The sequence below is a fragment of the Bos javanicus genome, chromosome X (assembly GCF_032452875.1).
Source record: "Bos javanicus breed banteng chromosome X, ARS-OSU_banteng_1.0, whole genome shotgun sequence".
NCBI lineage: Eukaryota > Metazoa > Chordata > Mammalia > Artiodactyla > Bovidae > Bos > Bos javanicus.
Window position 1 is genome coordinate 14,064,266 of NC_083897.1, and position 13,559 is coordinate 14,077,824.

At 37.2% G+C, this 13,559-nt stretch overlaps 1 protein-coding gene across 12 annotated transcripts in view; it reads right to left on the reverse strand.

Moving 5' to 3' along the window:
• ZNF280C (zinc finger protein 280C) overlaps positions 1 to 13,559 on the reverse strand; it is a 66,515-nt gene that overhangs the window by 19,611 nt on the left and 33,345 nt on the right. For all 12 annotated transcript variants that reach the window (XM_061407927.1, XM_061407934.1, XM_061407924.1 and 9 more), the window contains 4 exons: positions 12,514 to 12,731; positions 6,777 to 6,934; positions 6,004 to 6,104; positions 5,085 to 5,231 (listed from right to left, as the gene is read on the reverse strand). In XM_061407927.1, coding sequence (XP_061263911.1) covers positions 5,085 to 5,231; positions 6,004 to 6,104; positions 6,777 to 6,934; positions 12,514 to 12,731 — 624 coding nt within the window. The remainder of the gene's footprint in view (positions 1 to 5,084; positions 5,232 to 6,003; positions 6,105 to 6,776; positions 6,935 to 12,513; positions 12,732 to 13,559) is intronic.

Consider the following 13,559-nt stretch of genomic DNA (forward strand, 5'->3'; position numbering starts at 1 on the left):
TGGCCTCCTTGTTGCTCCTTGAACATCTAGATATATGCTCACCTCACTGCCGACTGGTTCCTCTGCCTGCAACATTCACTTCCAGATGGCCACATGGCTTACTCCCTTATTTCCTCTGGAGAGACTTCTTTGACCACCCCATATATACATTAAAAAAAAAAAAAAAAACCTGAGAAACTGCTCTTTCACCTCTTAAGCCCTGGCATTCCCTTGCCTCCTGTATTTCCTTCCTATGGTACTTATCACGTGCTTGAATACACATACATTCAGACATAATATGCATTCTCATTCTGTCTCTCTTTCCCCCCCATAATGCAAATTTCAGAAAGCACAAACTGTTTTGGTCACTTGTATAAAACAGTCCCTGGCATGTATTAGGCATTAAATAAATATCTGTTAAATAAACAGTGAGGTAGGCAGCAAGAGAATGACAGTACATATGAGAAGCAGGCACAATTAAACTAGTTTGAAATATCTGCCATTCCATTTATTGAGCATTTACTCAGAGCCCTGAGATGAGGACATTGATGATTCCCTTAGTTGGACTCAAATCTTTCATATCTCTTATTACATGTATGCTTGTGATGTGCTAAGAATAATACAGTACATTTTTAAAATAACATGATGTTCAACCAAAAAATGGTGACCTATTCCAAGGAATACAGAAAAAACTGTATTGAACTTTTTGACAAAGATATTATATTGTCTGGGTGATCTGAGGGTCTTCAAGGCTAATTGTGGCTATCTGTAATACTTGCCTTTAGATCTAATGCCGGCTGGTGCACTGGGACGACCCAGAGGGATGGTGTGGGGAGGGAGGAGGGAGGAGGGTTCAGGATGGGGAACACATGTATGCCTGTGGCGGATTCATTTTGATATTTGGCAAAACTAATACAATTATGTAAAGTTTAAAAATAAAATAAAATTAAAAAAAATAAATAAATAAAAAGCAAAAAAAAGAATGACTCTTCAGTAAAAGTTTGGGACATAGGTCAATTTTTGGCTTTGCCAATTATTAGAGAATGTGACATTGGGCAAATTAACTTACTCTCTATAAAGCTTTGTTTCCTTATATGTGAAATGGAAATGATTACTTACTTGGTTCATAAAGTGGTTGTGAGGATTAAACAAGATAATCCAAGTAAAAGCACTAGTGACTATCGCACAGCAAGTGATATGTTAACTGCAAGTGATATATTAACCGCTTGTTATTACTATAAAGATCTAATGAGGCTATTTAACACAAGTGAAATCCTTCATTATTTCTTAAAAGTTGTACAAACTATTGCTAGCTCTAAAATCACTCAATACGTAACAACATATTAATTTAAGGAAAAGGTTACAACCAAAGTCTTCAAAAAGAACAAAATGACCCACATTTATATAAAGAATTCAACAATTTTTGTCTAAAATTGCCCTAATAGTATCTTAATTACAAGCTTATAAACTTGCTCAGCTATAATTTTCAAGTCCTTCATGAACAATTATACAAACTGCAAATACTTTGAAGGATGTCTGATGATCCTTCTTATTAATACTCTTTCCTCTACTGACTGCTGACCACCTACCTGGTAGGTATGCCAAACTTACAAAACAAATGGGCACCCGTGGTGTGTCAGTACTCCCTGGTTTGATGACTCAGTAGAAGGACTTATAGGGCTTGAAAGTTGTTATACTCACAGCTATGATTTATTACAGTGACAGGATATAGAACAGGATTAATACACGAAAAAAGTGCATGAGGTGAAATCTGGTGGATACTGATACCAGTTTCCAAGTGCCCTCTCCCAGGAGAGTTGCACAGGACATGCTCATCAATCCCCCAGCAACCAATTGTAGTAACAAGTGTGAATTTTGGGGGGTTTTGTTTTGTTTTCTAAGGAAGATATTTTGAGTCTACAAGTCCAGGTTTTTTATGAGCTTCAGTCACCAAATCTTCAGATTCCCAGAAGAAAAGCAGGAATTCACCACAATCATATTCTTGCACAAATGATCTAGAAAAGCTGGTACAACATGGCTCAAGGTTTCAGGCATGTAAAACACTTATCAGTTAATAACAAAGGCTCAGTTTCCAGGAGTTAGCCAAGGGCCAGTTATACAAGTAGGCCCTTCTGAAAATGTGCATGATTTGAGCAACTCAGACTTGCTGGATTAACACTTTCCTATTTACGTGGCAAGTTAAGACACACAACTCACACTATGAAGACTGATTACAGATCAGGTTAAACCACTTGGGAGAAATAGTCCACATAGCAGGCCCATCCATCTCTTTACCTTTCTAACTAAGCATCTATTACTCTTTTCACATCCACACCTCACTCTGGAGCTTAGTAAAGCACAAGAAAAAGAGTTATGTTAAAAGTTTTGCAAAAAAATAAAGCTACTGCTTTACATCTCTTTGTTGTTGAGTCTCTAAGTTGTTTTTGACTCCTTGAGACCCCATGGACTGCAGCACCCCAGGCTTTTGTGTCCTTCACTATCTCCCAGAATATGCTCAAACTCATGTTCATTAAGTCTTTCTTTCAAAATCAAAGGTCAAAAGATAAAATAGCACCAAGATCAGTGTTTCACAAGCTCTATTCCTCAAGAGATGTTAAAATGTATTGTGCAAACGAAGGATTTAATGGTTAAATAAGTTTTGGAAACAACATATACCGTATTCTTTGTTTGGAAATTTATGATCTTTTAAGTAGTTTTAGCACGTGAAAAGCTCTGAAAAATTCTATTAAAAATAAAAAGCTATTTTGTAAGTTCAGCCATTTACTGAATTTCTTTTTCCAGGAACAATTTTAGAGTAGACCATCTATCTACTTGGTATCTGATGGAACACTGCTGGGGAAACTTGAATAGAAAGATTTTGCTATAGGTTTGTAACAGTATTGGAATATATGTGTATATTCCATTATTTTAATTATTATTTGTGTGACAGTGTAACTGTCATTTGTCTGGGGTTAACCTTTGGTTTCTCTTTTTTGGATATTTATTTTAATCTAACTTAATGCCATAACAAAGCACCTGTTGTAACACTGTTCCTGGCCAGTGATCCAGCCCTGAGCCTTTCGAGTGGGAGCACTGACTCCAAGACCCTACACAACCAGAGAACTCCTAACCCTGCTGCTGCTGCTACTGCTAAGTCACGTCAGTCGTGTCCGACTCTGTGTGACCCCAGAGACAGTGGCCCACCAGGCTCCCATCCTTGGGATTCTCCAGGCAAGCATACTGGAGTGGGTTGCCATTTCCTTCTCCAGTGCAGGAAAGTGAAAAGTGAAAGTGAAGTCGCTCAGTCATGTCAGACTCTTCGCGACCCCATGGACTGTAGCCTACCAGGCTCCTCTGTCCATGGGATTTCCCAGGCAAGAGTACTGGAGTGGGGTGTCACTGCCTTCTCCACTCCTAACCCTAGGGAGTATCAAATAGTAAAAACTCACTCACACAAAGTAAACCACTTCAATACAAGACCTGGAATCACCCAACCACCAGTCACACCCAGTGTAGGACACCTTATCCAAACAGCAAATAATAGTGAGGTGAAATACCAGGACCAAAAAAAAAAAAAAAAAAACACAAAAAACCAAGCGTGTTGACAGAACAAAGGTGATCCTCAATGTATCTGGATACTCTGTTTTTATGATTTTTTTCCAATTAACACCTATAAGTTGATTTCATGATCATCTAATGACTGGAACTGAAAGCAACATTAGCACAAGTGCTGAAAAAAATGACCATGGATAATGCATTTGATAATAAGAAAATGTGATGAACTGATCAGTGAGAAGACAAAACTTGATTATATTATCAGATTCAGTAAATTCACTGACTTCTGATTTTGGCAAATGTCTGACTGCTCTTTCAAACACTTAAGAATAGGCTCACTGTTTTATCAAAGTTTTCAGCCCACATAAAAGATAGTCTAATTGCGTCAGGAAAAAGAACCAGCAAGCATAAAATGAAAATTTAAGGGAAAGGAGCAAGCACTAGTACCTATATCCCAGAAATTACCAAACAGAAGTGTCCAAAGTCATCCAAGAAACAAGTTACAACCTAAACACAGTTCTTTGTCATAGTTCACATCTACAAATGTGTCACTGCTGTTTCCTTTGTCACTTGCTGCTGCAAGAGACCATTCTGGATCTCTGATGATAACCACATGTCTTCTCGTAATAAAAAATGGGTTAGAAAGTGGAAATGAAGTTTGAAAAGAGGAAAACAAAGTATTATGAATCCTCAATCTTACCTCAGTTAAAAACTTATCCTTTTCCTTGATCTTGATTGTGCTGTGCTTAATTGCTCAGTCATGTCTGACTCTTTGCAACCCCATGGACTATAGGCTGCCAGGCTCCTCTGTCCATGGGGTTCTCCAGTCCAAGAATACTGGAGCGGGTTGCCATGCCCTCCTCCAGGGGATCTTCCCAACCCAGGCATCGAACCCAGGTCTCTCACATTGCAGGTGGTGTCTTTACCATCTGAGCAACCAGGGAAGCCCGTGATCTTGATTAACTACCTTTAAAGTAATTCCTATTCTTACCCTTTTTTTTTTTTTTATTCTTACCATTCTTAAACCCTTGAAATATCCAACATAAATATTCCATTCATCTTTCCTCTTCCCCTCCACTTTAGGCTGCTTACTTCTACTTACCTTTTATAAATTTCACTATTAGTGAGCCTCATCACCACCAGGAAGCAGACAAGGAAAAGAAGTGGAAGCTTCACAAGTATTTCAGCATAAACTGTAAATTAATTCTGTTATTTGGAACAACTTTGCTTTCCTTCTGTTTCCCTGGTGGCTCAGACAGTAAAGAATCTTCTTGCAATTCAGGAGACCTGAGTTTGATCTCTGGGTTGGGAAGATTCCCTGGCGAAGGGAACCCACTCCAGTATTCTTGCCTGGAGAATCCCATGGACAGAGGAGCCTGGCAGCCTCTACAGTCCATGGGGTCGAAAAGAGTTGCCACCTGAGCGACTAACACTTTCACTTCACTTTCACTTGCTTTCCTTCTAGAATGAATCTAACCAATGTTCTAAGTTTTAGATATATAACCTTTTCACTAAGGCAAAATGAACAAATAAGAACTGCTGCATCTTACCTGATGCTTCATGTAATGATTCATGTAGGGAGTTGCCATCCTACTAACTTTGAGGCAAAATGGACACAGCAAGTTCTTAGTATTTTCATGGGACACTCTAAAATGAGTTTCTACATCAGTAAATGATGATGATCTAAACTGGCAAACCTAGAAATATAAAGAAGAGTTAATTTAACTTGAAAAATTATAAATGATATGCAATTATATAAAAGCAGGAACAATAACTCATTTGTTTAGAATAATATTATGTACTACAAATTCAGCTCTGCTGCTTATACCACCACGGATCCTGATACTACAAGTAATACAGATGATTTCTGAAACAGAAAAATTGTCTTGCAAAGTTTAGGGATATATTTCTAAACATCCATAGCTTCCCTCCTCCTTTTCAAATCTACTGTCCCCAGCTTGACTTGAATTTTCAAGCTCTGATACCCCTTGATCTATAAAGTTTTTCCTGTTAACATGAAATGGAGCATTCTCTTCTTTGGATTTTAAATAGCATACAGATTATAACACAGGCAGTTTATCTTTATCTTGCTATCTTATTGGGAACCACTTCAAATTTTGGAAAAATACTGGCCTAAAAGCCTTTACTTGAGTTTCTCATAACTAACAGTAATTCCTATTTCTCTACCATGTCCATAGTCTTCCCTACAGGGTAAGAAAGCCTATATGTTTGTCTTTCTTCAGCAGGGCTTTTTGTCTGCCTAGTACAGGGGTCAGCAAACTATGGTCCAACGATCAAATCCAACCCACCACCACACATACATGGGTTAAACCAAGAGTTTCAAATACTAAAGAGGTTCTTCATTTTGGTAACTCATTTTTATTTAAATGGTTTAAAAAAATCAAAAGAACAGTACTATTTCATGAAAATTAAACAAATAGCTAGATATACAATAAAATGTCTGTGTACCTGGCAAATATATGGCATTTCACCAGGTTTATGAGTGTCCTTCATATGTTGCAGAAGAATATGTTCAGTGTCAAATGATAATTCACAGATTTTACAAATAGCTGAAAGTGGAAGAACACACATTACACCGTTTTAAAGATGTATATAAATCAAAGATTCAATTTGTACATCCATAGCAACAACAAATAATAATAGTAGCGTTGACGGCGGTTCCAACAATTTTACAGTTGTTAACTTTGTGATGCTGTTCTAAGGACTTTACTTATTATTAGTTTGCTTTATTCTCATACCATCACTGAGAGCAGTACTGTTAACCTTATCCCCTTTTGTCAGATAAGGGACTTGAGGCCCAGAAAGATTAAGTAACTTGCCTGTCATCTCACAGCCGTTTTAAGAGGCAGAGCTGAGATTTGAATTCAATCTAAGTCCAGACTCTGTGATTTTAACTATTGCAATAGGCAGTTACTTTTCTTATTAGAATATAAATGAAAATCACCTATTTCATATCCCCACGAAGTAGGGGATCTGAGTTTTCTAATTTGCCACCTATGTACAATGCATGAGTTATGCCAAGGATATTACAAGTAGGACTTCAACTTCAGTTAAGTAATTGTATTGAAAAGTTTATACAAGTTAAAATATGCTTTCAAGCTTTCCCCAAATTACCAAATCTATTTCTTATTCTTATTTTTCCATCAGAATTCTTAAGGATGCCTGATAGGTTAGCTAATCAAAATCGTTCATGTTCAAGAGTTAATAAAACTGTGACTTACTAGAAAACTCAAGGGGAGTATGTGTACTCTCAATATGACACTGCAGTTGGAATGGCGTTGGGTACTGACGGTAGCAGTGCTGGCAGGTGGTGTGGTTTTCCCAACTCTCAGTGTTTTGCTTCTCAAGTTCCAAATGATGCTTCATGTGGTTCATAAACCTACACATGATAGTCAGCAGGTACAAATATTCAAATGTATAACCAAAGACAAATCTCACAAGTATCTGAACTTACATGTTAAAAATGCAGGTGCATTACTCAAAATAACACCTCCAAAGCCATCAATCCTCTCGATATTTTTTTCACACTTGCTATTCAAATTATTTGCTCTTTTACAATTCATAATTCCAAAAGCTTTACAATCTCACATTTTCTTGTTTTTTGATATAATGCTTTAGCAGTTCAATCAAGAGAGATCACATATGATTCAGCTCTTCCTTGAAGCTGGAACTCAAGCAATTTGTTTCCTCTAGAGCTGCTGGATATTTTCTACCCTTTATAACATCCGACTCCGATCTCTGTTAATTTGTAAGGGACCTTGGTTTTTGATCTCTCAGTTACATTCCACTGATTTGTGAGAGGCTCTCCCGGACTGCAGTCCCTTTGGCTTGGCCATGGTGGGTTTGCTTCGGAGCCTGACACCAGTGCTTTAACAGCCATCCTGTCGTTTATACTGGTAAACTGCAGGGACTCACTCATATTCATCACGAGTTAGTAATAACTTGCACTTGTTTCTGGTGGGCCACTAAGTTGGGGAGGGACAGAGCTCTCAGGTGGTACCCTGATTATCCTTCCAGCCTCGTAGTAAGACCTTCCTTTGGAAGATGTCAGAGGGCTCTGGGGACTCACTTCGAGTCTTCTCAAAAGCGTGCACTTCAAATAATCACTTTCATTAAGTGCATCAGTAAACAGTTTGCATCTTTTGCTTTAAAATAACCCCCTGAAACTCCAATACTTTGGCCATCTCATGCAAAGAGTTGACTCATTGGAAAAGACCCTGATGCTGGGAAGGATTGCGGGCAGGAGGAGAAGGGGACAACAGAGAATGAGATGGCTGGATGGCATCACCGACTCGACGGACATGAGTTTGAGTGAACTCCGGGAGTTGGTGATGGACAGGGAGACCTGGTGTGCTGCGATTCATGGGGTCACCAAGAGTCGGACACAACTGAGTGACTGAACTGAACTGAACCACTAATTAGCTTCACCATTATTTCAGATTTAAATTTTTTTTGTAAAGAAAAACAGGCCTCTTTTCTGTACATGAAATACTATCTACATTTTAAAATAAATACTTAAAAGACGGAAACTTTACCACCAAAAGCAGCTACAAAATCATGAGATGGCCTCAGCAATATACAATAGCTTTCAGATGCTTAGAAGACAAATTATTAGTATTTTTATTTGTGTCTTGGTTTCTAAATGCATGTTAATAGCGATTTTAACACCTATAATTACAAGAATCTTTTTATTTAATGACACATTTACTGTTAGAACAAATGGTTCTTTCTAACTCGCAGATTGTTCCCTCTGTAGCACCTACTGTCCATTTTTCAGTTCTACATTCTGCTCTGTCAGATTCCCTAAAAGGTTTCTTATGACAACTATGACCTTCATTGGCACAGAGTACAATATAAACAGGCCTATCTATTTCAAAGGGCTTACTGAAATGTTTTGTTGAATTTCAAAGTAAAGTTATTTAATCAAAATTACAATCTTTAGTCTGGGTCAAATATTAACAGCTAGTCACCGAGTCCCCAAAGGAAATAATCATGAAATGAAGTAATGATGTCTGTAACCTAGACAATAATCATTATGGAGGTTTTAACATTTATCTCTTCACATCTATAAAACATCACTTCTGTTTAGAGTTGCTCATGGTTTGCTTTGAAGTATCGTTTAGTCCTCCTTTCATTTTAACATCATCTCTATTTAAATATTTTTAAAAAATCCTAGTCTTGCCTAAGAATTTACATTTAAAGATCATTAGCCATTAACTTTTCAGCTCATAACTTCAGTAAAATTTATTCGTATAAATAATGTTGGGAAGTCTCTGATGGTCCAGTGGTTAGGACTCTGACTTTCACTGCAGGGGGCACAGGTTCAATACTTGGTCAGGGAATTAAGATCTTGTTTCACAGCACACCCAGAAAAATAAATTCTGTTAATCAGTTAGCTATCCCTTAGTTATTACCCTGCCCTTATCAGCAGCTCACACTTCTTAAACCAGCAGGTGGAGATATGAAAAAAAGAAAACCCCTCAGGAGTCTATTCTCAGAATAAAATAGCTCTAACTGGTTTTGGTGACGCTCATTGTAGGAAAAAATATCCTACCATTTTTCGACAGGGCTGAGAAAATCTTGAGCTGTTAGCATCTACCATCTTTTAAAACCATCAATTTGCCATCCTAGTTTTTATCATTAAGGTAAATAATGTTACTTAATACATATAGCATCTTTGGTTATCCAGTGTTTACTGGTTCAGTTTCATTTACTAAAAGTATGTCCAAAATGCCACAACATTCCTAGGTTTTACAAAATATGCTTGGTTTAAAATTTCCAGATATTCTGATAATCTAGAAATCTGTAGTCAGTCTTTTGAAATGAAAATAAAAAAACAAAGCAAACTTCGTGTTAATATTAAATGGGCTAATCTCATTAAAGAAAAGCCAAAAAGCTAACGATGGAAGAACTTCCAATATCAGATACATAATATTTCAGCTTTGCAGGTGGCGCTAGTGATAAAGAATCCACCTGCAGAGCAGGAGGTGCAAGAGACACAGGTTCGATCCCTGGGTTGGAAAGATCCCCTGGAGAAGGAAATGGCAATCTGCTCCAGTATTCTTGCCTGGGAAATCCCATGGACAGAAGAAACTGGCAGGATCCAGGCCATGGGGCTGCAAAGAGCCAGACATGACTGAGTATACACATACACATAACAAGGAACTTAACTAGTGAACCACTTTTCTATGCATTTTGCCAAATCTACTAACATTATTTTCTAATGTATTTTACTATAAGAGTGATAATATGGAAGGAGGTCAGAAAGTTCTATCATAATATTGTTTCAGTGTTATATCTCAAACCACAACTTCTCTTCTATTAAAGCTACTGGGACCCTCAACAACTGACAGCTGGTACAGCTTGATAAAAGGAGGTAAAGAAGTATGAAAACACATATGAATAATATATGTCAAAGGTCTCTCAAAACTATAAAGTGCTATCATAAATGTTGCATTCACAATTGTTTTAGGCTTATATCCTGAAAGATGATGCTGTGAAAGTGCTGCACTCAATATGCCAGCAAATTTGGAAAACTCAGCAGTGGCCACAGGACTGGAAAAGGTCAGTTTTCATTCCAATCCCAAAGAAAGGCAATGCCAAAGAATGCTCAAACTACCACACAATTGCACTCATCTCACACACTAGTAATGCTCAAAATTCTCCAAGCCAGGCTTCAGCAATACGTGAACCGTGAACTTCCTGATGTTCAAGCTGGCTTTAGAAAAGGCAGAGGAAAAAAAAGAAAAGGCAGAGGAACCAGAGATCAAATTGCCAACATCCGCTGGATCATGGAAAAAGCAAGAGGGTTTCAGAAAAACATCTATTTCTGCTTTACTGACTATGCCAAAGCCTTTGACTGCGTGGATCACAATAAACTGTGGACAATTCTTCAAGAGATGGGAATACCAGACCACCTGACCTGCCTCTTGAGAAATCTGTATGCAGGTCAGGCAGCAAGTTAGAACTGGACATGGAACAACAGACTGGTTCCAAATAGGAAAAGGAGTACATCAAGGCTGTATATTGTCACCCTGCTTATTTAACTTATATGCAGAGTACATCATGAGAAACGCTGGACTGGAAGAAGCACGAGCTGGAATCAAGATTGCCGGGAGAAATATCAATAACCTCAGATATGCAGATGACACCACCCTTATGGCAGAAAGTGAAGAGGAACTCAAAAGCCTCTTGATGAAAGTGAAAGTGGAGAGTGAAAAAGTTGGCTTAAAGCTCAACATTCAGAAAATGAAGATCATGGCATCCGGTCCCATCACTTCATGGGGAATAGATGGGGAAACAGTGGAAACAGTGTCAGACTTTATTTTTCTGGGCTCCAAAATCACTGCAGATGGTGACTGCAGCCATGAAATTAAAAGATGCTTACTCCTTGGAAGGAAAGTTATGACCAACCTAGATAGCACATTCAAAAGCAGAGGCATTACTTTGCCAACAAAGGTCTGTCTAGTCAAGGCTATGGTTTTTCCTGTGGTCATGTATGCATATGAAAGTTGGACTGTGAAGAAGGCTGAGCACCGAAGAATTGATGCTTTTGAACTGTGGTGTTGGAGAAGACTCTTGAGAGTCCCTTGGACTGCAAGGAGATCCAACCAGTCCATTCTGAAGGAGATCAGCCCTGGGATTTCTTTGGAGGCAATGATGCTAAAGCTGAAACTCCAGTACTTTGGCCACCTCATGTGAAGAGTTGACTCATTGGAAAAGACTCTGATGCTGGGAGGGATTTGGGGCAGGAGGAGAAGGGGATGACAGAGGCTGAGATGGCTGGATGGCATCACTGACTCGATGCACGTGAGTCTGAGTGAACTCTGGGAGTTGGTGATGGACAGGGAGGCCTGGCGTGCTGTGATTCATGGGGTTGGAAGAGTCGGGACACAACTTAGCGACTGAACTGAACAGTGTATTCCAGTGTTTTTATGAGTACTTCATTTTGGACCCAAGAATTCAGCAGAAAATAAATGCTAGGCTTAGAAATTACCTACTTATAGAATACTTAGGGATGCTAGTTATAAATTATGGTTTTCAAGGGTAAATATTTTTAAAAGTTTATATGTGTGTGTTTCACAACAGAGGTACAGACATACGTATACATATATGCATCTCACCTAAGGGAAGTGCCTTGATGTCTGCAATTCACTCTGAAAATTATAAAAAATCAGATGGGTCTATGGATAAATAGATATGTAGCAATGTACATATAGTAAAATGTTAATGGCAGAATTGAGTTGGTAAATATACAGGTATGTTCACTAAAATTTTTTCCATTTTGCTATCTGAATTTTTTTATAATATTGGAAAAATGTCAGGATATATAGCCAATTAAAAAATGCTAATCAATAAGCCTTGTTACTATCTCACTTAGGATAACAGATATGTAATATGCCATATAACTCAAAGACTGTTAAGTACAAGTTTCTAAAATTTAAAGCAAACATGTATAATTTCAGAATTCCATCCAGAGTTAAATCTCTACTTTTAAAATGTGTTAAATTATAAAATCAAAGCAGACATGCTGCTTAGAACTAGTACTTCTTTAAAGAAGATTTAAAAAATCACTGTTTCTCAAGGCAAATGTACTAAAAATTATGAATTGTAAAATTAGAATATTAAATAAGACAGACATGGAGAGGTCAAGTTGGATAAAGTAGTTCTTCCTTTGATAGGAAAAGTAAGACCAGAAGCAGTTAAAAAATAAATAGAATTTCCCCTAGCTTAAAATAAATTTTGTCCTTTCTTAAGGTATCTGAAAGAAATACAACTAAATGGATCCAAGTGTCAAACTCCTAAACATGGAAAAAACGATGAGCTTTTCAACATGAAAATCTCCCTTTATTCTTAGTAAAAAGTTAAAATTGCTTTCCTAAGATGGCACAGAAAAGGAAATACAATATTTACATCTGTAGCACTCAATTTTCAAACTGAAATAGAATATTTACATACCTAATATTATTTTTAAGAACTTTCAAGCAACTGAAGCATTTAAAGGTTGTGTAAGTCTTTTCGTCATCATCAAAATTTCCTTCATGTCTTCCATAGTAAAAGTCACTAACTAACATAATCAATTTTCCTGTCTCTGCACCAGTCGTATTTTGTTCAATGTTTGAAAGCTCTACTTTAATCATTTCCATAAATACATCTACCATGTCTGGGCAACAAACCTGAAAGAGAGAAAAAAAAGCCTCATTTATATTTCTTTTAAAAGTGAGATACAGGCTTGCTCATGTGGAAATACAGTCTCCCATAGTTTTAATCATAAACAAACAATAAATAAAAGCTGCAAGTTAGAGAATGTTTGCCACTTTCCCTAGGTGCAGAAGTATATATAATATGCTAGGATTTCTGTATAATAACAAATGAAAAATAAGAACATTCATGTGTGCCTGTATATGCAGAGAAAATCAAAGAAGATACAAAACAAGTTAATATTTCCTTTGTGAGTTGTACTGGGAACTAGGCATACAGGAGTCATGGGTGATGTTTTTCACTGTATTCCCTCTTATGCTTTTTGAATCATGTGACCATATTACTCCCAAATTAAATAAAGATAAAAAACTTCTTTTCTTTTCTCTCTCCATTTATTATGAAAAACATAAAAACACCAAGTGTCTCCACACAATATTGCATAAATAGAAAATCTGAAAACATGTAGAAGTTACTTCTTTACTTAAAAAACCAAAGCCCAAAGTCCAGTTAACAGAAGTCATATTCAGGGAGTTAGAACAGTGGTAGAAACCAAATACAGTTCTGCCCAAGAATAAAGAGACTGTATTTGGAATTCTAGGATGTTTCTTTTCTACATTTTTTTGGCAAAATGTTGAATTTGAATGAAAAAAATGCCAATCTTTGAAATAGTGAGCAACAACTTTTCCTACATAGCTTCCTTTGCCTTACTTTCTTCTCGATTTTCTTTCCTGCATTATTTTCTACACTGCCATTTTTCTTCCTTCCTTTCCCGCTTCCTGCCATTTATACTGGGCATACAAAAA